The 24,617-nt window shown below is 45.7% G+C and overlaps 3 protein-coding genes across 4 annotated transcripts; 2 read left to right on the top strand and 1 right to left on the bottom strand.

The window, feature by feature from the left end:
- The first annotated feature begins 11,818 nt into the window (after window positions 1-11,818).
- Window positions 11,819-14,740, top strand: LOC122623174 (protein unc-119 homolog). The gene is made up of 5 exons (XM_043802158.1): window positions 11,819-12,312; window positions 12,410-12,522; window positions 12,750-13,382; window positions 13,447-13,619; window positions 13,846-14,740. The coding sequence occupies exons 3-5, from the start codon at window positions 12,874-12,876 to the stop codon at window positions 13,962-13,964; spliced, it is 801 nt and encodes a 266-aa protein (XP_043658093.1). The 5' UTR covers window positions 11,819-12,312; window positions 12,410-12,522; window positions 12,750-12,873; the 3' UTR covers window positions 13,965-14,740.
- Window positions 14,741-14,986: 246 nt separating this feature from the next.
- Window positions 14,987-16,541, bottom strand: LOC122623173 (protein ABHD11). The gene is made up of 5 exons (XM_043802157.1): window positions 15,988-16,541; window positions 15,743-15,916; window positions 15,454-15,683; window positions 15,251-15,388; window positions 14,987-15,192 (listed from the first exon to the last, which is right to left on the bottom strand). Exons 1-5 carry the CDS (start codon window positions 16,243-16,245, stop codon window positions 15,054-15,056), a joined length of 939 nt encoding a protein of 312 aa, XP_043658092.1. The 5' UTR covers window positions 16,246-16,541; the 3' UTR covers window positions 14,987-15,053.
- A 446-nt stretch (window positions 16,542-16,987) lies between these two features.
- Window positions 16,988-22,130, top strand: LOC122623172 (zinc finger CCCH domain-containing protein 18). Of its 2 annotated transcripts, none has more exons than XM_043802155.1 (6): window positions 16,988-17,248; window positions 18,467-19,317; window positions 19,398-20,973; window positions 21,040-21,192; window positions 21,255-21,392; window positions 21,463-22,130. In XM_043802155.1, the coding sequence occupies exons 2-6, from the start codon at window positions 18,511-18,513 to the stop codon at window positions 21,774-21,776; spliced, it is 2,988 nt and encodes a 995-aa protein (XP_043658090.1). In that variant the 5' UTR covers window positions 16,988-17,248; window positions 18,467-18,510; the 3' UTR covers window positions 21,777-22,130. The 2 variants fall into 2 exon arrangements, with proteins under 2 accessions (XP_043658090.1, XP_043658091.1); XM_043802156.1 differs by lacking the exon at window positions 16,988-17,248 and adding an exon at window positions 17,375-17,809.
- Window positions 22,131-24,617: the final 2,487 nt, after the last annotated feature.

The raw sequence follows: 24,617 nt of genomic DNA, 5'->3' as shown, positions 1-24,617 counted from the left end.
GACATTTGGCCGCCTTGGCGGTTGGAAGGCGCATAAAAATGCACGCTGACCATATACAAAGGAAAAAAACCGCGCCACGTACATAAATACATACATATATACATACATATCTATACATACATATATGTACATATCTATAAGGAAGGAAGCGGAAAGCAGTGGCGGTTGGGGAGTGGTCAGGAGGGCTGCACTGCAACAAGTTGAAGTTTTAGTTTATATAATAAGTTACCATTTTCTTCTGTAGTTCTAATACAATGTAGGGAATATCCTTATGTATGACTCTTACTTAATTCGATCATTGCATCTATAATTATACACATGCATGTATCTTGCGGATAGCACATCTTTTTGTCGCAGTGCACACATGAGAAAGGCAATGCGCGAAGGCAAAACTTTTATTAACTTTTCCGAGAATTGGAATTTCTTGGATCCTTGTGTTGCCTGTTTTCGCCTCGCTTCGCCTGACTTTTAATGCGCTGCCTCTGCCTCCTTTTCTTCCTCTTCCACGGCTCCTTCTCTTTCGCTCCCTCCTTCGCACAGACACACGCACACACACACACACGCACACATGCGAAGCTCAGCCTGTGAGCTTCAGGTGTTTTGTCGCTCCCGTCTTCTTCCTTTTGGCACCCCTTCGTCTCTCGCACACCCCCTCTCACACTCTCTTTCTGGCTCTCGTCCTCTTCTCATCCTTTTTTTGGTCTTTGGCTAGTTAGCAAACGTCGACGCCGGCGCTGGCTGCGCAATCGCTGTTGGCGTCGCAGCTTTGCGGTTGCACTTTTCTGACCACGGGCGGTGCTAAAAGGGGGTTCGCAAAAAGGGGGGAAACTTCGCCGATTTGAGTCAATTTCTGTTTTGCAGTCGAACGTGAACGAAGCGCATAAAAACGTGAAAAAACAACAAAAACATATAGGCATAGAGCCCCAAGAAAGGGGTTAGGGGAGGGGGGGGAGAAGAAGCAGCAGAAGAAGGCGCTGCCTGGGGCCTGTGCCTCAACAAAAATATTGGGGGCCCTCCAACGCCAACACACGCAAGCACACACTCGCGCACATTGAAATAGAAGCACAGAAGGAAGCTAACACACAGTGCGGGTCAAGAAAATGAAAATTTCTTCGTTACCTACACATTTTGAATTATCTAATAGCTTTTGTTATGCCATATTTTACTTATTTTTATTCAGAGATCTTATCTTATCAGACGAAGTGATTTACTCGTGCTCAACGCACTGGTCACGGCAAATGGTTAATCAAAAATAGCAATCTAAATTGCAAACAATTACGAAATTCTTTAAATGCTTAAGGATTTGAAAGTTAATCCTAAAACTCTAAAACTTGTGGAGGTCCTACGTTTATCCCATTCTGCTTTGATATTGGCTGCTATTTCCGTGGCGGCGTCTGTGCCCACAGCGACAGACGAACGGACGCCTACGTGCTTGGCCAGCAGCAAGAACTACAACAACAGCGCACGAAATGTTGCCTCTGCCGATGCAGCTGTGTGCACAGCGGGCCGTGTTGTGAGGGGGTGGGGGTGGGGGAGCTGAGCGCGATAAAGGGGGGCAAGCGACGGCGTCAGTGGAGGGGGCGAAGAAGGGCTGGGGGGAACACAATCGAAGACTGTGTGGCGCACTCTTGGCAGACAAACTGGCAGGCGGTTCTTCCTCTTCTTCTTGGCTCTCCCCCTTCTCTCAATGTCTCACTCTCTCTCCCTCGCACTCACTCTTTGCATTCTGCCGCTGCTTCGGCTTCTTTGGCTCCTCTTTTGCCGCTTCTTCTTCTTCTTTCGGCTGCGCTCCAAGCAGCGCAGCATAAAGCGCCACACCGTGTGCGTGTGTGTGAGTACAGGAGTGTGTGCGAGTGCGATTACGAGTTCACTCTCGCACTCGTGCTCGTTGGTTTTGTTTTCAGCCGTTCTCTCTCCACCGCGTCTTCTTCTTCCACTTCACAGCTTTTGTGTGTGTATCTGTGTGTATTTTTAGTACAAAATTGTTGTTTAAACAAACAGGTTTTTTTACACCGCCAGCCACACATAACTCGTCTGTCGAGCTGTTCTCCCCCGTCCCCGTCACCATCATCGTCCCAGTCCCCCTCCTGTCCCCTCTCACTCTTCCTCTTCTGCCGCCCCCTGCTACCTTTCTTTTGCAGCGCCACACTTTGTTGTTGTTGCGCCGTTGTCGATTTTCAATTGGAAAGACAGACAGAGCGGCAGCAAAAATGAAAAAGTGAGTGGGAGAGAGACGTACAGAGAGAGAGAGAAAAAGAAAGAAAGAGGGGAGCTTGGCTAATTTAATATGCCAGCCCTGGCGCCATGTTCCATGTTGGATTTCCAGCCCTGGTAGCTGCACACAGGAAATAGCAGCGATCCCCCCTCTCTCTTGCTCTCTATCTCGCTCTCACTCTTGTCCCTATTTCAGGAGTGAAGCAAAACTTTGCAGGATCTTGGCTTTTGCCACGTTAACAACAACAAAACAACGGCGCCTCAATGTCTGCTTTGGCTGCAAAAGAGAGGGAGAACTAGCCAGAGAGTCAGAGAGCCGCACAGTGGCAATCGCAAGGTGTACCAAGCTAATGTTATTTAATTTATTTTCGTATTCACACATTGTGCTGGTACTGCAGAGCGCTAGAACGAGATGGCGCATAGAGAAGCGGACGTGGGCAGCAAGCGCCAAAGTTTAAGCGTGTAGGTGTGTGTAAATTTGTGTGTGTGTGTGGATGAACGCCAGAGAGAATGAATAAGAGAATAAGGAGCACCGCACTGAGTGTGAATGGGCGAGGGGAAGATGGAGACGGGGGCTGGAGTTGCCACACATTTATTTCATGTTCATCCACATTCATCGCTGACGTCGCTCTGTCTGCTCCAAAGCGAGCAAAAGGGAGAGAGCAAGCGAGAGCGCCCAAACAGGTACTAGAAGAACAAGTGAGAGAGAGAGAGAGAGAGAAACTGACAGGGACAGAGAGCGAGCGGATTCAATGAAAAGTGGCAACGTTGCGGCGATCGCCACCAGACAGAATGTCGCCAGTCTTGCTACGCCGCCAGACACTCTGTCGTCGCTGCCGACGACTCTGCCGCTGCCGACGTCGACGCTCTGCGGTACAGGCGAAATTCCAAAAGTGGCTTTATGCTTGTGATCCCCACAAAACATTTGATTCGTTACCTCAACTCACTCAATTGTTCAACACATTCGATCTGCGTCTGCATTTCCCAGCATTACAAAAGAATCTCCTGCCCCAAAAGAATCTAAAAGATGCTATGAAAGTTGTATCTTTTATAGAGACATGCGTATAACAAATCAGATACTAAGTTGTACTCGAGATCAACTTCAATCTGGAATGCCTTTTGATTGCTGTTAGAGGTTTCACTGTAGTGCTTAGGTCCCCCCTAGGCTTTTGTTTTTGCGCACATGCTCATGCCACCTCATGCTATATACCCCCATTTATTCATCCACAGATGCATATTAGTACATATGTACATATGTATATCCCCTTTGTGGTGCGACCTCGACTTTGGCAAACTGATCGATCGATCGATTGCTGCACCACCACGCAACCAACAATCGCCAGCCAACTACAACTACTGAGTTCGGAATGTGGCTCGGTACTTTTCCACTTAAGGGGTATGACTATAGCGATGACTATGGTATATATATATATATATAGTTAAGAAGGTTCCTATTATGAATCAAGCAATCAATTGATAGAGCCCAACTGAAAGGTGGGAGATGTGAGAGTTTTATTTGGAAAAACAGCACAATAAAGGGTTTATCTCAAAACAACCAACTATAAACAACTAGAATGTACATATATGCATATATAGTATATACATGATAAGACTTTAATATGATTCATAGCATCACTGTTTATAAAGTGTAACCCATTCTCGTGCAATTTCAAATGCATTTTGCAGCTCTATAAGTCTTTAAACAAATTCTATAACCCCAAGAATTCCTTAATTGTTAACCCATAAAATGCAATACGTTCGTATACATATGTATGTAATATATGGGTGCAAATGAAGAACAGCCATATAAGGCCTTTTGCCATGCAGTTCTTTTGGGGTCTCGTAGATACATACATATATCTTAAAACTGCACATAAATATGTACAATGTATGTATGTATATTCGGTGCATTGGTGGGAGTACGTTCTGAATGAATTTGTGTATTCGAGATGGCCATAATTGCAACGTTTTTCCGCCCAGTCAACATAAAATTAGCTAAATATGTTTGTTTGTATAGCATGGCTTTCGTGTATGTATGCATGTGCATGTGTATGTATGTAGGAGGGGAAGTTCTTTCACTTTCACTCGCTTTTGCATTTCCACATTCCCCACTCCCCAATTCCCACTCCCCACTGCACCTCCCTCTGTGCAAAACTCCAACTTTGATCAGCAATATTTTCTGGTAATTTCAGCATTTTCCCCCCATTTTTAGGAGCGCGTGTGGGTGGCCTGGCCAACGATCTGATGCCCTGATCTATTCTACTTGGCCAAATATTATAAAAATAAATATGATTATATATGTATGTATGTAGGTGTATGTAGATTTGAATTTTGCATAGGTGGGTGATTTCGTTGTCACCATATTGATTCTCTTTGGGCTTTCGAACGTAGCAGTAAAGTGGGTGGTTCAAGAACTACGAAAGCTACTAAATCTGGTAGTTAACTTTAAAACCCGTTGAAAGATGAAATATTGACTTTATTGCTTAATCAGATGATCGCATTTAAAGTCAACCAAGTGCAGCCCAGGTAATTGTGCAAGTGGAAGGTGTGGAGAGGATGGTCAATCTTCGGTGTCTCCATTAAGAGCTTCTCCCTTCTCATCGCACTGCACTTTCGTGATCAGTCGGAAAAGCGCTGAAAAGTAACTGGCAACGCGTGATCTGGCTGCATGGAGGTTAATTTACATAGTTACGAAACTTGTTTCTCACACAGCCATCCATCGTCGATCGTCGATTGTCGATTGTCGATCAAGCTGAGGTGAAAGAAGATCGAAGTGCTCGATCGAGGAAATCTGATGTGGCATTCGAGAAGCAAAACCCTATAATTGTGCAACGAAGAAGTTTTAAGAAGGCTTAAGAAGTCCATGGATCAGCATTGGTGATCATGTCTTGAGAAATCTGATCACAGATCCGTCGCCAGTGGGATGGATTTTTGGATTGGGTTGATCATCTTCTAAGTCTGATTATCTGCGTCTGTAGTCCTATGATGTTTGTGGGGTATTAGCTGATTCCTTTTATATTAAGGCATAGAAAACTGTTTAGTTTGTTTAAATCTTAATGAAGATGAGATCAGCCTGGACATTCCTAAAGCCATTTGGTAAATCAAAAACAAAGATCGGCTTATATATAGGCCTATATATAATATCTATGTATATCCCCTTTATCGTAACCATTTATTGTGTGGCGTTAAGGATGTAAGTAGTGGCTGGAAAGTTGCGAGGTTGCCTAAACGCCACTTGATAGTTTCCCTGGATTTTCTCGGCACAAGTGGCTCCCGCGACGAGCGGGAGGACATCGTGAGGACATGACCTGCTGCGGGTTGTGGGAATCTCCCAGAGGTGCACATCCTTCCAGGGAATGTGAACCTGTGTCGGTCCTAACATGTGTTGCCTCTGGTCCAGCTTGAAAATGGGGCTTTCCCGTGCAATGCAAACACACATGTGTGCCTCTGTGCCTCTAACTTTGGCTTAAATCGAAGGAGCGAAGAGCGAAGGATCGGGATCGGGATCGGGCTCGGGTTGTGTTTTGGATTTCCCGTCGGATTAAGCAACTTAGTGCACAATCCACAATCCAACGCGCTGACCTGCCCTCGCCCTCAGTGGCCATCAGTTTCCTTCAGTTGTCATCACTCTTCATCAGTTTCCTTTAGTTTCCTTCAGTTCCGACTGCCTCACAACCGTGTATCGTTGCGGGTCAGCTCAGGTCAGTTTGTGTCCGTCCGGCTAATTGTAATCGTGGGAAAAACCAATCAGACGCAATACTCGTCCCTGGACCACTGGCCGTTTTTATTAGGGGGCAATATTAGCGTAATCCACATATAGGGTTTGTGCCGTGCGAGCCGTAAAGAACTTGGCTTGCGTTTATAGCCGCACCATAAACCACGGCGATCCTCAGGTATTCACCTACCTGCATCCTACCTGTTCGATCTTTTCATTGGGCGTCGGATTCGGGAATCAATTCGGCTTTTGGTTTGATTCAATAAACGGTTATCAATGGCTTGATTATTTTATCAATTTCCAGTATATTATATCATTTTTCATCGTGTAAGTTTGAAAATGCGACTGCAACTACACACAGAATAGTTTGAAACTTATTTCAAGTTGCTTATAATACGTTAACAAGCCATCGATAATGTAATATTTTATACATTTTATTGACGTTTGGCAATTGTAGTGGCACTTTCGGATGTCATCCAAAAAAAAAAAAACGAACCCCAGTCGTTTATCATAGCCGTCTAATGATGATGGGTCTAGCGGAGATGTTACGATGATGAATGGATCCATATCCGGTAGCTGGCAAGATTATTGGATACGTTGGTCATGTTTATGCATATAGCGTCGATGGCGATGTCGATGTCGATGTGGATGTCGATATTTGGTGATTCAGCTGGGGACATCGCAGGTGGCCATAATTTAGGCGGCGGTATCTCTCGTTTAAAAGTTAAATGAGCCACCAGAGACCTCATTAGATACGCACCCCCCGTTTGTCCGTTTGTCCGCCTGTCCGTTTGTCCGTTTGTCTGCCTATCTAGCAATCTATCTATCAATCCATCTCTCTATCTATCCACATATATGCATGCTACTATATCTGCGATATACGCGCGTGGCATGAACAATCGTGCGAGGAAATCGGGTGCACAGTAGCCAGCCGACATCGCCACCTGTCCATAAATCGCTCAGGCCGCGAGACCCATGGCACTACAGTACTACTACATAGCACACAATACGAAGTATGCGCAGTGTGTCAGGGGGGAAACGCAGCCGAAATACTAATTATGGGTATGAAATCTATGGGGCGTCATAAATCAAATTCGAATTCCGTTCGCAGGCGTTACATTGGCACCAAATCGTAGGTGTTTTGTTTTGGATCTATAACCGACGTACCATTTCGGGTATCCGAAATCTACTATAGAGGCGAAAGGCAGAGATTGCAGATAAGAATCAGATGGGTTCTCTACGGCATACCAAATGCTAGGCACCCCACGAATGATTTGTGCCCCAGTGTCCCATGTCAACGGGCCATCGCATTTGTGACATGGGGGGAAAAAACCCTTCGCCGAGGATCGTTTTTGAGATTTTAAAGACTTAGAAAAACCCCCCATATCTTGCAGTTGATTTGTGGCCCTTTGTGGTGGTGGGGGGATTTAGGATTAGTCCTTCTTCAAAGTCGAAAGGAAGTACTTGATAATTATGATACATAGAGTAAATCCCAATGAATCGGAAACCCGAAACTTATTGAAAACGTTTTCTATGATTTAGTTTCTAATATAATAGAAATCATTCGGAAACTATAAGATTGCATTAGATTGTTTCGTTGTTCTATGGATAGTTTCTAGATCTGCTTGGATGTGGTATTTATGTGTCCCCCGCTGTTTTCGGTGCCCACCTCTTTGAGCACACTTTTCCAGTGCCTACTGTACGCGGGACATCCAACTGAGCCCCGGAATGGGGTTTGTTTATAGGGCTGGGGTCAACTATCTATGTAAATCCAATATTTGGGGTCCGATAACGCAACGCGCATGTACGCTGAACATATGGGGCATAAAGCATGCTGCAAATGCAGCAGGCGGTTGTTGCTGGTGGCCGTTTGTGGGTGGCAGGGGAGAGGAGAGGAGGTGAACAAATAAAAGTTTATTCCTTGGGAGGGCAAACAAATAAACTTTTGGGTTCTGCTTGCGGACAGACATTATGTGCGCATTATGTCGAAAATATATCTAGATAAATTATTTCCGAATATTTATGTGTGCACGTCTTTGTTTAGTTCGCATTGTGCTTTTTGGATTTTAAATAGAATGACAGACTTTTGGTATTTCTCACTAAAAGTAAATGCTTTCTTGGATTCATTTACTTGTCATTTGGCTGTACAGCAAGGTTTGCACTTTGTAAGCATTTCCAGCAGAAGAATAACGAATATTCAGGCAATTAAAGGCACTCCGGGACTTGAGCACCGGGTTTCCTTTTCCTTCTGAAGGTCAGAGTTTCAAAAGGGAGCAAGAGCAACCCTTTCAATGGTAAAGTTCAAGCTCTACAAAGAGTGCCCACTGTACGTGTGACTGTGAGTGTTTGCGTTTTGTTTTCAGTTTGGACTTGGACTTGGACGCGGGTTTGAGTTAGAGTTTGGGTTTCGGTTTCGGTTTTGGGATACCTACAATCCTACAGTCCTACAATCCAGCACTTCCAGCCGTCCCACAATAATGCACTCAACAACTCACCAACACAACAACACACACCAACGCCAACCCATCGAGAATCCATATCAGCACGGAGGAACAATAACAAAACGCCGCAATAACAAAACATTCGTGCCCCGGACAAATGGACAAACGGACAAACGGAACGGACGGAAAGTTCAGACATACACACTGGCACACCTACGTTCTTAGAGCCACAGGCACACACACGGACAAGAATCTAGATCCAAGATATTTTATATAATTAAATATTAATAATAATAAAATATTAATATATACATATATATATAAAATAATATAATTCAGATAATCTTCAGCAAAAATATATCATCGTGTAATTTTGTTCTTTGGTTGCTATTTTAGTGGCCTTTGGTGTGCGCTCGCACACACTGACGCGTTCACCATATAAAGGCAGGCCAAACAAACGCGCACCGAGGCGTCGCAGTCGACGGAGGCAGCGACGCGGGCAGAGGCGTCGGCAGAGTCGGGCCAGACAGTCTGTCGCCAGAAAAATCCACGCTCACACATGCAGCACTGCACTCACACACACACACACACGCGCCCGTACACTGCGAGAAACGGTGGGTGGGTGAAAGGGTAAGACGACGGCGGACTAGGGGGTGGGGGAGTGCGGAGGGGGCGGGGAAGCGGGCAGCGAAGGCGTCGACGTCGACGTCGTTGTCGCTGCCCACAGTTGTTGTATCTCGGCTGGGAAATCGCTCGAAAAAGCAAGGCTCAGAGCAAAATTGCATTTAGATTATGCTCTGTGCCTCTTGTACTTCTTATTCTCGTTGCACTCAGAGAAAAAAAGGTATCTTCTGCAACCTGCAAGCTGCACGTTTATCTTCTTTAGAGTGCAACTTCTGAGGAACATCGAGCTAAGTTCTCTTTTTAATAGCTAAAACGTTTCTTATTTAAGTGCAGCATCGTCAAGTTTTGCTCAGTGTATTATTTCGTGTTGTTGTTGGCGCTTTTGACGAACTGAACGCGCTGCTTCGGAGGTGTTACTCTATGGGGTGTGCACACACACACTCACACACACGCACACGCCATGAACCCCAGCAAAACGGCCACTCGATGTGGAGTTTGTGTGTGTGTGGTGTGCTTGTGTTTGTGTGTGTGTGAGTGAGGTGTGCCAGTGTGAGTGCGAGTGTGAGTGCAGTGTGCATTGCATTGGCAGACCGTCCGGCGCGCATAACGTCATCGCCACTTGGAACAGAGTCAGTGGCGTCTTCTGAAAGGGGTTTTACTTTTTAAAAAAATAACATTTTTGAAAAAATAACACATACTGCCACACTCTTCTCCTCAAAGTATGCAGCTTTTTCAGCAGAAGTAAGTTTTGAAAAACTTGATTGTACGTTACCATTTGATCAGTATAACAAGTTTTGGTTAATTTTTGTACCCCCTCTTGAGTGCCGCCCCTGGTCGCCCGTTCGAGTACGAATTTTATCGCCCACGATTTTTGGTTTTTGTTGCTCTACTGTTTGTTTTCGATACCCAGGCACACAGACGCACGAACTCGCATTGAAGTACGCAGAGGGGGGGATACTTGAGTTCTATGGCTCGAACACCCCCCTCCACGCAGTCCGCAGCCCGTCCATGAAAGAAAGAAATATTCAAACAAATTTGATCAACTAACAATCGAACGCCAAGTTTCATTTGCTATGTAAATGCGAAGCGATGGTGATAAGTTGTAAAGCTTAGCCAGTTGGAAAGATTAGAAAGTAAGCACATTTGGAATAAGTACATATGTAAGTAAATAAGTTCTGAAAAACCAGGAAATTTTAACAGAGAGTTATAGGTATTTTTCAAAGCTTAGTATATAGAAATATAAAAAGAGATCCTTTGGTAAATTCACTAAAATAAGAGTAAGTCATTTTAGGTGGCCACCTGTTGCAGTCACCAAGAATTGGTTCGAAACTATTTAATCTCGCGGAACTGCAAATTGAAGTGAAATGAAACCGAATCCTGCCCATGGCATTTCCACTGATGCAAAAGATGGATTATCCCGCAGATTCCTTGGATCTTTCTCGACCCTTTCGGCCTGTCAGATGGCATATTGCTCAGGTGCCCGGCTGTCTGCAGATTTTATTTCTTTTTGGGGATAAATCAAGTGAGGGGGAAGGTGGGGGGGACGGGTGGGTCAGTTTGGAGATCTCCAGTCAAACTGTACTAAAGATAGAGCCGAACACGTTCGCAGTGCCACCGCCAGCACACAGATACACACACCAATACTGTGGCATAGGGAAAAAACAAAACCTAAAACTGAAAAGAATACAGGAAACGCGGACGCCAATGGAGGCAAAATACAGGGGCAGGGGCAGGGGCGGGGGAAGGGGAAGGGGCAGCGGATGGGGGAAGGGGGATAAGTGCATATGCGGCCCCTGAAACTTAACACTTCTTTGGCTCCGGCTGCGAATATTAAAATACCCACTTAAGGCCAACAATAACAGCGGCAAGAAGCGGAGGAAATGTGAAAAGGAGGAGCTAGAATTGAACTCAAGTACTTTCGTCTCGCACAGAAAGAAAAAATATATCTGTACATTTGCATATGTAAAGGAAAATTAAAAATATTTGTAAATCATAGTTACATTTTACATAAAATCAAACAAATAGAATACCAATTTACTTAGCATAATAGCTTAAAGTACATTTAAGAAATACTTTAATCCTTGCCAATGATAGCCAGCATTTCTTGCAGTGCATGAACATGATCTGGCATTGGCGCCCATGCGTCTGAATATGGAAATCGAAATGGGTCCGGTATGGGTGCGTTGCACATACTTGTATGTGGCTATGGAATGGGATATGGATAGGACACTTGAGTTTTAGGCCGGGCTGATCTGCATCCTAGGTAAAGGGAAGGGAGGGGAGGGGAATGGTAAGGAAAGGAAAGGAAACCACTCGGAGGCGCGCTCGACGGCACTTGAGAAGAGGAGAAGCAGGCAGTCGCATGGATATTAACTAATTGTCGGCCACAGAAATGCACGGGAAGGCGATCGCAACACGCCATTTAACACATTTGCACGCTTTCAAAGTATTTCCTTTTCGGGTTCAATTTGTATTTGGTGGTTTACTCAGCAGTGAGACGGAATTTATGAAATTTCATTTGTAGTTTCTGCTTCACAGAAAAATCAGACTTAATCAAAGATTCCTAAGCATAGTACATAGTTAAAAACTTCCCGCAATTGATTGCTTACTTTCGGTTAAACAATAAGTAATGGTAGAAATCATAATTGAAAGTTATATTGCATTGAAATTACCTTTTAATTATTATTTAATATTTTGAATATGGCGCCAACAGTGTGACCCCGGCTGGCTCGCAAATAATATGTTCTGCCGGTGTGTGGCAACGCTGGTCTTAAGTTTTTCCCCATGTTCGTGCGGTCACACCGATTTCTTGTAACGCATTATCGATATACTATCGATTGTTGAGTAGTGCAAAAAAGTGGGCAAAAAAGGTGCAATGTTTAGCGTTTAAGTGCGTTAAGTTGCATTGCGGACGACAACAACAACAACAGCAGCAGCATTCTAATGCCGGTCAAATTGATATAATTGATTTTCGGGCAGCGCAACAACAACAAAAACAAACCAGCCAACTAATCCCTGCATACATATACACATAACATACACACACAGGCATTCACTAACACAAAGGACGCAAAGGGAAAAAGGAAAAACAAACACAAACACAAAGAAAAGGAAAAAAGGAAGGGAAAAGAGAGCGCAGCTTTTCCAGAAATTGGGTCATTTGTTGTTGTTGTTGCTGTTGCTGGTGATTTTCAAACGAATTTCATTTGTTGCTGTCGTCGTCGTTGTTGGTTTGTTGTTGTTGTTGTGATGGTTGCGGAAGTTGTTGTTGCTGGCAGCTAAATGTTATGGCAACACTTGCAACCTGCATTTGTGTGGGTAAGTGGTGTTTTTATTTTCATTTTCGTTGCATTTACTTAACTTAACCACTACTTCTTGGTTTTCCTCTGTGAAACGATGCTTTTTGCTCCCAAAGAGTGAGGAGTGGAAAGCGAAAGGATAATAGGGAAATCGGAGAGGAAGCCTTATATTTCCACCAGCAAATCCTGGCCCAATTTATGGCAGCTCTACACTCGTGTGCGTGTGTTGGTGAGTACACTGAGCTTAGCTTCAAATATTGTTAAAAGAGATATTAGATATTTTAGCCATATGTATGTATACTTCATTGACTTTATTTACAATGTACATTTTTGTTTCCTCTCGGTTAACTACATTTAACAACATCTTATTGGCAAAGTATTTATAGCGTATTTAACATTTAATAATTTTTAAGTATTTTTATATCTTAACGTATCTATTTTCCCTCTTATTCGCAGAGTGAGACAGCGGAGTAGCTTCGAATCAAAGGATACCAGCCAGCCAGGAGCCTTAAAAAGCTGTTCAGCTTGAGAACCCGATCCGCAGACTATAGACAAATAATACCAGTAGATCCCGTGCGAAATGAGCGTGGTGGGCAAGCAACTGAATCCGGTGCAATCCTCGAGTGCGGGCGCAGTGACCACGTCGTCCTCCACGGCCGCAGGATCCTCTTCCGCGGGCAGCGGCGTGGAGCCAGCCAATGGAGGCAGTGGCGGATCGTCGGGAGCTGCGGCAGCGGGCGGTGGTGCCTCGAATGACGCCAAACGACCTGCGGAGCCGTGCAGCGTGAGTCCCGATGAGGTGCTGCACCTGACCAAGATCACGGACGACTATCTGTGCTCCGCCAATGCAAATGTGTTCGAGATTGACTTCACGCGGTTCAAGATCCGCGACCTGGAGAGCGGTGCCGTGCTCTTCGAGATCGCCAAGCCGCCGAGCGAACAATATCCGGACGGACTGTCCGTGGAGGAGACGATGCTGGCGGCAGCCGAGGAACTGTCGCTGGAGGACACTGCCGATCCAAATGCCGGACGCTATGTGCGCTATCAGTTCACACCGGCATTTCTCAACCTCAAAACCGTGGGTGCCACGTAGGTTATGCAGCTATTGTTGCTTTCAATTAGCCCCTTAATTTGTAACTTTCGTTGATTTCAGTGTGGAATTCACTGTGGGCAGCCAGCCTGTTAATAATTTCCGTATGATCGAACGCCACTTCTTCCGCGATCGCCTGCTAAAGACGTTTGACTTTGAGTTCGGCTACTGCATTCCATATTCGAAGAATACGTGTGAGCACATCTACGAGTTTCCTAATCTTCCACCCGACCTAGGTGAGCCCTTTTTACATAATCCCACCCAGCAGGACACGCAACTGGAAGTTGCTGCCAAAAGTAGCAGCGGTTTGTGGGTCAAGGTCGCTTGCGATTTGCGCCTGTGAGATGAGGGTTGTCCATGGCACATTAATGTCCAGCTATCATTTTGTATCATTTGTTGTATGCGAGTTTATTAATGAAATGCATTGCACTTAACTAAGTAATTTCTGTTTGCCCTTTTCAGTTGCTGAGATGATATCGAGCCCCTTTGAAACGCGCTCGGACAGCTTTTACTTTGTGGAAAACCGACTCGTCATGCACAACAAAGCCGACTACGCCTACGATGGCGGCATTATAGTCTAGAAAGCCAACTAAAGTGGAACTACAACTAGAGCAAAACTAATAACTAAAGAACTAGAAACTACAGAAGCTGTGAGACAAAATCAATGACTTGTCACACACACACAAAACACTCAAAACACTCGGAACACCCAACAATCACACTCACAACACATCGAATCGAATCGAGGAATATTATCACAGCCATTTTAGCCTTAGCACAAGAGTTTTACCCACCATTCCTGTTTGATGTATTTAGCAAAGGATAACAACTCCTGTAAACACCCACTTACACACCAAACACAACAACACACACTGAAGCACGCGGACTGTGTTCATTTATCAATGATTTCCACTTTGACTATATAATTTTAAGTGCAATGTGATTTCCCCTGATTTATATCTGTATTTATACACATTTATTTATTCCTAATAAGTAAGGACACTCACACATGCCCAAAAAGAAACAACATATATATATATATATATACATATATATAATACGTACGTATACACACACGAAACCAAAGAAAAACAAATTGGAATATTTCGAAAAAAAAAAACAACAAATTGAGGAAAACACACTTGCCGTCAATTTTTGTATGCAGCATACGATCATACGAGATCTATCAGCTTCTTCATGGCATTTTTTTCGTGTCTGTGTATGTATATTTTTTAACAAAAACCAAATGGAAAACGAACGAAACTGGAAATCTAAAAAAATCTAATGATTAACGATTACACGCCGAACAAGAATGATACATTAAATTACATTTTAAATGTACATACACCACTACAAATCCAAACTATTTTAAGGCGGGCAAATCCGATAAAGCTGACGTCATTTGCAATGCATTTCGTGACTAAAGGTGCTTGAGCAATGTATTATTAACGGAAAAGCAAACAAGTTCAGAACACGCACCGTGGTTATAAGAGTAATAATGCTATCTCGCTCTTTTTGGTGACGATTCTTATAAAAGATCTGCGAAGATCGTTGAAGTGCAATGCATTTGGATTCCCAAGCCCAAGAGAAACAAAAGTGTACATTCAATTTAGCTAAAGTCGATCTACGATTGACTTCTTTGTACAATTGGCTAGAATAACAAATTTGGTCTAATCACTTCTGTTCAGGAACTCGCCGACTATTGTTAGAAACTCCTGGGGCTTCTCGAAATGCACCAGATGTCCGGCTTCCAGCCAGTGGATCTCGGAATTGGGGAACATTTCCTGAATCTGCGGCCATTGCTCGCGTCTAAAATGGTGCAAAGATTAATTTATTAAGCTTTCCTAGCGCTGAAGATCCAAGTTACCTCATGTAGGGTGATCGCGAGCCGCAGATGAACGTAGTGGGTCCCGTGTACGGCGGCAGTTCCTCCAGATGCGTCTGGTATTTGTCGAAGCGGGTGAGGAAGTCACGCAGTACCTGGGCATTGCAGGCCCAAGTGAATCTACAGGTAGTTTACTGGGTTAAAACGACTTCAGGATACCCCATACCCATATGTGGCCAACTTACGCGCCGGTATCAGGATCCTTGCGGAGATTCAGCATGATAAAGTCGACGGTCTCGTCTTCGGTGGCTCTGAGCAGCTTTTCCCGCGCAATTTTCCTACCCTCCGACATGGACATGGTGGGCGAAAGGTCCAAGGTGAGCATCGCATCGAAGATTTCGGTCATCTCGCCCGTGGAACGGGGCACGCTGATGGGCGATATGTCCACCACAATCAAACGCTCCACCAACTCGGGCTGTGATGATGCAAATGATTATTTAACACCCTTTACGTACTGCACCGTGGAGAACTCACATATTTCCTGGCGAAGTACATCATGGACCTGCCGCCCATGCTGTGGCCCATGCAGGCGGCCTGCGGATGGTTGCGCTGCTCCAGAAACCAACGCAAGTCCTCGCTCATCGCCCTGGAATTGTGGACACTCGAATGGGGACTCTCGCCATGATTCCGCACATCGATGGCATACACCTGCAATGGAGCAATGGGCGGAATACTTGGGGTTAAGCATTGCAAACTCCACGCGCCACTTGGTAGCCCACCTTTCGGGACACTTTCCGCACCAGAGCCTTGCTGATGCCGCGCCAATTCTGCTTGGAACCGAAGAGGCCGTGATATGTGAGCAGTGGTGGCCTCGTTTCTGCACTCTCGCCGCTGTACGAATCGAACTTCAGCTCCACGGGCTCCGGCAGTTCCGAGGAGTACTCCCGCCTGACCCCCAGAGCGGTCCATGTCGCTGGAGGCAGGAGCTTTTCCGCGGAAAATGGAAGTGAACGTAACGATCTCGTCAGGCGCTGCATTTGGTGGGCCAGTGTGTGCACACGCAGTCGGCGGGAAAACTCAATGGGCAGTGGTAGTGGTATGTCGGCGAGGGGGGTTGTTTGTGTTCCTGCAGTTGCGTAATTAAAACGAATTCGCTACAATTTTGATAACTTGCAACATTTTGCCAATTGCACGAAGTCCAGCTGACCGGTGTTTGGTGTTTCGACTACATGCAGGCACTTGTCAGGGGCTTGGACGGAATCACAAATTTGAGTTATTTTAAGTCATGAATACAAAAATATATGCTAGCTAAAAATTGTTTGGTTATAAATTTATTAGATATGTAATGTTCTGAAAATGTTATCTATGACAATTGTTGGTAATCCCACTTAGCCATTTTACCATAAATTAAAACATAAAATATATTCAAATAAGTACCAACTATAAAGTGGACTCTTAGCCCCTGAGAATGACCCTCCTTGTTGACGCCTCTGTTGACAGAGTGGCAGCACTTGCGAACATACCACGGTTCTAGCCATGACACAAACCAATTTGAAATATGAAACAATCATATCTGCCTCAGTCACAGCGCGTTTGCAAAGTAGAAAGTGACATACAAAAGTGTAAACAATAAGCCAAGACATATATTTGATTAATTTGAATTGCAGTTCCGTTGAATTTGAAGGTCGGCAACGAATGCTAAGACAACGGCACCGACTAGGCCCACGCTTTTCGCGGCATTTGCAGCCACGCCACCCACGGTCACACTCACAGCCGCCATATTTTCTGCGGCGAGCGTATTTTCTCGGAACAGAGTTTATTCTTTAGCGCAAATCGCATCCAGAGCATTTTCCGCAGCCCCCAATTAGCGAATTTCCAGCGCTTCCAGGTAAACCAGTCGCCGAGCCGCCGGAAAAACGGGCCCTCCAGTCCGTCCCCAGCGGTAAAAGACCTCAAAGGGGGAAAGCGCGGCGCTGACGTCGGCAGAGGTAGAGGCAGCGCAGCAGCGCTCCTGCTCGCACTCACACTACTCAAACATAGGTAAGCAGCAACAACAAATCGAGCATATTGTCAAAACCAGAGCAACAAATTGATATATTTTCAAGTATTCTATTTTTCCCCTCCAAAAAAAAAAAAATTATATGAAATGAAAACTGAACTAAACAGAACTGAAAAAAGTAAAAAGTTAAGTTTGAAAAGTAACACAGTAACCAGTAAACCGTTCAAGTCAAAAGTCAGTAAGTGAATAAAAGTGGTTAAAGTTGTTAAGAAAATTCAATTTCGGTCGCGAAAAGTGCGAAAAAGTCCGCAAAAAAATCCAAATAATTAACTCTCTTCTGTGTGTGCGCCTGTGTGTGTGTGCGTGTCCTTAACTGTGTGTGTGTGAGGGGAAGAGAGCGCCAGAATAGAAAGAATTTTTCAAATTGCAATGCGCTTACAACCTCTCTCTCCCTCGCTCTCTGTTGTCTCTCTCGTTCGCGTCAAGAAAATTAATCGAAATAAAGTACAAAGAGAAAATAACAAAAGAAAAAGAAAAGAAACTAGCACACACACAATATAATCAATAAATTAAAAAGATAAAAGCTTATAAAAGAAATGAAGGTAAGAACCCCACTAAAAGTTAAAAGCAAAAAAAAAATTCTTATTGATCTAAACTTTGATTCTCCCTCTCATTCCCACAAATAAAAAAAACATATGATATCAAAATCGATTGTTATGCCCCATCGCGTTATCGGAGCTATCGGCATTTGTTGGGGGCTTTTGACCTTGACTTTGGTTTCCCTTAGTATTCCCTTTCCATTCAGGCCAGCCCCTATCAGCCTCCAGAATCGATAATTGGTTATCGACCTAGGGGGATGCACTTTTCGATTATTCTGATTGCATAATGTTGTTGCTATCGATTTTCGTATCGGTTTTCGACTTTCTCTGTAATTTAAATTACATTACCACGTGGTTTCAACTGGTGGCACGCCTGAATCAGCATGAAGCGAAAAACCCGACAGACAAATGACTGTATTCTTTAGAGGGGCTTAGTAATCCTTGCTTTTTGGATTCAAAACTTGTCCGCTCGTTCAACCGGTAATCGCCGCCAGAAGCCTCCAACGAAATATCGACTTGCTCCACTAGTTTTGCCCCGGTTACATTCCCCCCACCAGGACGTGGTGGCTCTTTGTCGTCTTGTCGAGACTTGTCCAAGGCGTGGAGTAGGTACAGCCATGCCAGCACAACTAATTCTCGATCTGTTCGAATCTCCTGCAGAAACGCCAAGGAACGAGTTGCCCGCACCGGCGTAAGGCGAACCCATGGTCCTTGACATGGAATCGGACGATTCTCGTGCCAGTTCCCCGTCCAATTCCTCGGAGTCGCGGTCGAATTCGCCCACCAACGACAAGGAGGAGGTTGCTCCGGAGCAGGGTGACGAATCGGTTGGCGGAGGCGGTGCCGGTGGCGGTGGCCCCACTCTGGATCGATCCGCTCGAGCACCCTCCACCAGCAGCTCATCGTCCAACTCCAGTTCCAGTTCGAGTCGCAGTGACCTGTCCAAGAAGCAGAAGAAGAGCTCAAGCAGCAGCAGCGGCAGTGGCAGCGGCAGTAGCTCTTCCAGCGGCTCCTCCAGCGAGGAGGAGGGCGACCAGGAGCCGGCACACGAGCAGCAGCGTCTTGCCCAGCAGCAACATGAGCAACAGCAGCAGCAGCAGCAGCAATCGCTACAAAATGAGCGTGAATCCATTGAAGCGGAATCCGAGTCGGCTGCTGTAACGCCTGTGGAAGCGGAGCATCCTGGTTCGCCCAGCGCCAAGTCACAGCCTAGCTCGTTTCTCTCATCCGTTCGCAGTCGGAGCAACAGTCCCCAGCTGTACAATCAGGCTGCCGTGGATCTGAACATCAGTCACGAGGACCTGAGCGATGTAAGCGACCTCGAGGGCGAGGAGAAGCGAGCTCCCTCCAAGAATTCGCTGCATCCGGCGGATGAAAACGAGGATGACGCTATATCCAACGATTCACTGCCCACTCTCGGCGAGGAGGATGACGTGCAGCAGAAACAGTCGAAGCAGAACGGCAAGGCGTCAAGCGGGGACGAGATCAAGACTACCGCGAAAGAAACCCATGTGAGCTCTAGTTTCAAATTGTAGTTTCTAATCTATATAGCTATATAGCTGGAACCATTATTAACTCGTATTTATTCCAGTCCGACGAAGCGTCCAATGGGCGAGCACCAGCGCCTGCTTTGGAGGAGGACTTGGTCAAGACGCACGACGACGACGCCTTGGACTTCGAGGCGGAGGAGGGCGAGTGCCCGGAGCAGGCAAGGGAGCCACCGCCGATGGAGAGCAAAGCCAACGAATCAAACCAGGCCAAAAGTACGGCCAAGGTGTCGCAAGACGAGGATGATGACGACGGCGAGGTGGACTGCGATGAGGACGAAGGCGATGACAAAGACAAACGCAAGGACGGCGCAGGCAATGGCAGCCTGGAGGACGGCGAGGAGGCAAAGGGTAAAGCGTCGGAGTCAACTTCACCCAGCCAGGAAAAAGAGGACGAGGAAGAGCTGGAGGAGGGCGAGGTATCCGACGAGGATGAAAAGCGACCGGAGGAGACTGAACCGAAGCCGGTGTGTCGCTTCTACACACGTGGCCAGTGCACCTGGGGCATGAGCTGCCGCTTCCTGCATCCCGGCGTTACGGACAAGGGCAACTACACGATGTTCGAGAGCCTGGTACGTTCGGTCCCGATGCAGGGCGGCTCGGCCGGAGCTAGTGCCCCAGCAGCGGCATCATCGAGCGCTGCCGCTCGTGCCGGAGGCAGTGCCTATAGTTCGCACGGCTCGACGTCTGGCGACTATCATGACTACCGGAATGAGCGCCCACCCCTGCATCACCGACCGGCGCTTCTCCATGCGCCCAGTATTTATGGTGCCCACGTCCACGACTCCCGCAACCTGCTGCCTGACGGTGCTCCGGTGGTGGTGGAGAATGCCTGGGAGCGTGGCCTGCGCACCGCCAAGGAGATGATGCGCAAGGCCAACAAGCGCAAGGAGCAGGACATGGACTTTGAGGACAAGAAGATGAACCTAACACTGTCGCCCGATGAAATGGAGAAGGACTCTTACTACCTCAAGGATCGTGGTGGCAGCAGCGCCCGATCACCGCCGCCGCCTTCGGCCTCTGTGCGGGAACAGCCACTCAATCCACTCAGTATGCCTATGTCCATGCATCCGCATGCCGTTCCCCATGCCAATCCTCGTGCTCTCCTGCCCTTGCAGTACTCCGTTTACGGCCCGCCGCCCGATCGCTACGGCCGGTCTCAGTATATGCCACCGCAATACGAGGATGTGGATGCATATGGTCGCATGGCCAGATATCGCGAGCTGCCGCCCCATCGGATGCCGCACTACGAGGACGATCGGCGATCGAGGCCGACGCGCGAGGTCATCGTACAGCGGGTAGAGGCCGCCGGACGGGGTGATGAGTGGAGTGATCCCTGGATGCGATCCAAGTCGATTGACCGGGGGTCATACGATCGCGAAGAGCGCCGGCGTCGGGACAGGCGCAGCTACAGCAGCAACTCGTCGTATTCCACCTCAAACAGCTCGCAGAGTGACTCCAGTTCGGACTCGTCGCGTTCGAGCAGTCCGTCGGATCATAAGCGGCGCTACGGTGGCAGTTCGCACAAGCTAGCCACCGCCGCCGCCACCACACGCCGACATGGCGGCCGTGCGGCCCGTTCGCCCAGCCAGATACCGCGACGACCCCGACACACTTCCAGTGAGTATTAGCTCGAGTCACGTAATTGCTGTGAAGGTCCTTCATTCCACAATTTTCTCCTTGCAGAGGGAAGCCTTTCGCCTTCGTACAAGAGACCCGCACTGGACAAGCGTGGCGTTGGCCACAGTCCGGCCTCCAAGCGCAAGAAGCTGTCATCGCCAGCCCCCAAGAAGTTTGACAAGTTGAGACGCCGGCGCAGTTCGAGCACTTCCGACTCAGGTAAGGCATTAATCGTATGTAAACAAACGACTCATTCTAATATGGATGTAAATCATTTGTAGACTCATCGGATACCTCGTACTCCGAATCGGATTCGGGTTCATCGTCGTCGGACAGCTCGTCGGGATCGAGAGATACGCCCCAGAAGCGAGTGAGGGCCACCGACAAGGCGCTCAACGAGCGCAAGCTTATTAAGAAGCGTAAGCATGGCTTTGAATTTACTTTGTTCTTCATATCATTTTCATTATTTGTATCTTTGTATCTTTACAGCCGCTGAACAAGCAACCAAGAAGCGTTCGCCTATTTCCATTGAGATTAAGAAAACGTCAAACATGGTGGGTGTTTCGGCGTTGGCCTCACCCAACAACTCAGCCGACTCCGACAAGGAGAAGGAACACGGTAACGGCAAGGATAAGGAGAAGGATCACGTTAAGGACAAAGACAAGGATGGCGGCAAGGAGAAGGACAAGGATAAGGACGGCGCCAAGGACAAGGACGGCAAAAAGTCGCGACGGGAGGAGCTGCTGAAGCAACTGCGTGCCGTCGAGGATGCGATCGCCAAGAAGCGTTCCAAGCTAAACTGATTAAGCTGTCTGCTCTCGTTCTCCCTCCTTGTCATTGTCCAACCATTTGCTCCCCTCCCGCTCCTCCTGCTCCCTGGCGTACAGCACCTCCCGAAATCACCCACCCACAACACTAAACACAGGCCGATGGATCTCTTGGATCGGCATCAAAAAATACTTAGAGGTTACGCAACATTCGCATCGTATTCGATATTGCCTTCGCCTGCCTGCAGCCGCTCGATCGTAATACAATTCAATGCATTTAGGTTTAAATATCATTGTCCTTTTTTTTCCTACCCTGACTATGGCCAACTCTGGAGCATAAATACTATGTTTATAATAGAATATAAATAAATGCCAATACTAAAAACGAAAGTCCTACTTGTATCGATTCCACAATCAAAGATTATAAATATTTGAAAATTATAAATTATTTGCATATTTGGGCTACTGAACCCTTTCTCCACAATCCTGCCCAGCTGCGGAGTATTTTCCCATAGATTGGACAATTTCCCCACCCCCGCCCGCGTGTGCGTCTGTGTGTAATGCGCGGCAATTTCGCGCAGTGCGTGTGTGTGTTTGTATTGGTGTTGGTGTTGGTGTTGGTGGGTGGGGAAAACCTATTTAGATGACGAATCACAGAAATTTGGCCTCATCAATGTCTGCGGCTCGGGGATCGGAGTGCGTGCGAGTGTATTACATTTCAGGGTTTCATTTTTTATACATGCACATATATATTATGGTTTATTTTTTTTTGCAATCTCTCGTGCCCGTCATCGTGTGCCATTTTTGGCAATCACTGGCGGCGGCAGCAGAAGCTGTCAGAAGACATTGTCATCATCCAGCGGCCGAGTCAAGAGCGACACCCCCACAAAAAACACCACCCGACCACCCATCCATCGACGGGGGAGGAGGGGGGCAATCCACCCACCTGGTCACGTCTCCATGTGCGTGAAACGACCATACATGTGTCCATAATCGACTGAGTTCGCAGCACAGGATACACTTGCAGAATGCGGCGCTTAAAAGTATGCTACAGAAATCACGCACATACGAAACTTATAAAGGACGTATTTAGACACACTGTTATACGTGTGCTTATATATATAATAGTTTAGGCTGCCTGAAGGTGGCAGTACAATAATTTAAAAATAAAAAATAGCTTAATTAGTTTATTTAGTTTAGCATTTATAGTTTGGTCAATATATTATTTTCTACTAATTATGCAAAATATCCTTAAATAACGTAGAAATTCAGAATGTTCAATACTAAAATAAAAAATTCATAAAAAATAATACAAATATCAAATAAAATACATAATATGAATACTAAAATAAAAAAGAATACAAATATCAAATAAAATACATAATATGAAAACTAAAATATAAAAATATTACAAATATCAAATAAAATACTTAATATCAAAACTAAAATAAAAATAGTACAAATATCAAATAAAATCCATAATATCAAAACTAAAATACAAATATCAAATAATATCAATACTAAAATAATATTAATATTATTAATTACAAATATCAAATAAAATGTATAATATCAATGTTAAAATAAAAAATATTACAAATATCAAATAAAATACATAATATCAAAACTAAAATACATTATAATATATAATAACAATACTAACATAAAACATATTACATTACTATCAATCGATAAAAAAAAGAGAAGGTAACTGTAGTGGAAGTGCGTTTGATTTTGCTCAGTGCATCCCGTTGCTTTCCTAAGCCTAGCGGACTGCTTAGGAAATAGTGTAATAAAGGCCAGCTGAACTGAAGCTGCCGCCAAAACCGCAGATTTACATTCAGATTCACATTCGGCCCAAAATGAAACTGAAACTGAAACTGAGACCGAGTGCTCTGAACTCCGCCCCTTTGCTCGGGATTAGCGAATTGCTCTGCCATTTTTTTTTATTTTTGGACACCTCCGCACCACCCACAATCCACTGAAAAAACCCACATGTGTGTGTGTGTGTGCGAAAAAAAAAAACAATCACGAACAGATTTATCGCATTCATATTCAGCCTGATGCGAAATGTGAGCTGGGGGGTGAAAAGCGGGCGGGGGAGGCCGCAAAAAAATGAGTCCAACTCCCCCGCACCCCCGCTCAAGCGACCAACTCCCCTCCAAAACCACGAAATGGGATTACATTACTCAAAGAAATTTATTTTGACAGAACTAATATTTTGTCGCAGAGATCAGGCCCGCTCCTCATGTGCTGCTCGCCTGCCCATGGAAATCTGGACTCTGATTGCCTGCCTGGCGGAGATGGGGCTGCAGGGAGGAGGGGGAGGGGTGGTTGTGTGTGGGTGGGTGGAGCAGAGTGGCGTGTGTGTGTGTGTGTGTTTGTGGTTTTTTTGGGGGGCAGTCACTTGCAATCTTACATTTGAACTCATTGAACTTCAAGTTTTGAAACAAAGCTACTTGCAATGTAGTGATCTTGCTCAGTTTGTTGCTGTATCTACTATAAGTCAACTTGCATAATGAACTTGCATAAATTATATTTCGAAATCTGCACATATTTTAATTTCTATTTTTAACCAAAAAGTGTGGAACGTTTCTGTACGTTGTAAGGAAAATATTCAACTGTGCTGATTGCGAGTATATTACAGTTTTTATTGGTTTTTTTCCCTTCGACAATTGTCAATTTCCGCGCGTTGTCTTCATAAACGTCTGCAAAGTTGGGCGTAAAGCTGAAATGTGGGCGTGGTTAGGGACTCGTTGGCTGGCTTCGATACACGCAGCAGTACATAAGTGGGATATACATACAATGTATTGGATATGTACAGTGGTACAATGTTCACATGAGCATTTGCACACACGTATTTGTCCATGTCCTTTG

The sequence above is a fragment of the Drosophila teissieri genome, chromosome X (genome assembly GCF_016746235.2).
Source record: "Drosophila teissieri strain GT53w chromosome X, Prin_Dtei_1.1, whole genome shotgun sequence".
In the NCBI taxonomy this organism is placed as follows: Eukaryota; Metazoa; Arthropoda; class Insecta; order Diptera; family Drosophilidae; genus Drosophila; species Drosophila teissieri.
This window is presented reverse-complemented; position numbering and strand designations above follow the sequence as displayed.

Bases quoted from the DNA above. Each gene is read 5' to 3' on its own strand.
- LOC122623174 (XM_043802158.1), top strand. From the start codon at position 12,874: ATGAGCGTGGTGGGCAAGCAACTGAATCCGGTGCAATCCTCGAGTGCG. The intron at 13,383-13,446 runs GTAGGTTATGCA...CGTTGATTTCAG, and splicing joins CTCAAAACCGTGGGTGCCAC to TGTGGAATTCACTGTGGGCA. The intron at 13,620-13,845 runs GTGAGCCCTTTT...TGCCCTTTTCAG, and splicing joins TAATCTTCCACCCGACCTAG to TTGCTGAGATGATATCGAGC.
- LOC122623173 (XM_043802157.1), bottom strand. From the start codon at position 16,245: ATGCAGCGCCTGACGAGATCGTTACGTTCACTTCCATTTTCCGCGGAA. The intron at 15,684-15,742 runs GTGAGTTCTCCA...GCATCATCACAG, and splicing joins TGTACTTCGCCAGGAAATAT to CCCGAGTTGGTGGAGCGTTT. The intron at 15,389-15,453 runs GTAAGTTGGCCA...AACTACCTGTAG, and splicing joins AAGGATCCTGATACCGGCGC to ATTCACTTGGGCCTGCAATG.
- LOC122623172 (XM_043802155.1), top strand. From the start codon at position 18,511: ATGGTCCTTGACATGGAATCGGACGATTCTCGTGCCAGTTCCCCGTCC. The intron at 19,318-19,397 runs GTGAGCTCTAGT...TATTTATTCCAG, and splicing joins CTACCGCGAAAGAAACCCAT to TCCGACGAAGCGTCCAATGG. The intron at 21,193-21,254 runs GTAAGGCATTAA...AATCATTTGTAG, and splicing joins TTCGAGCACTTCCGACTCAG to ACTCATCGGATACCTCGTAC.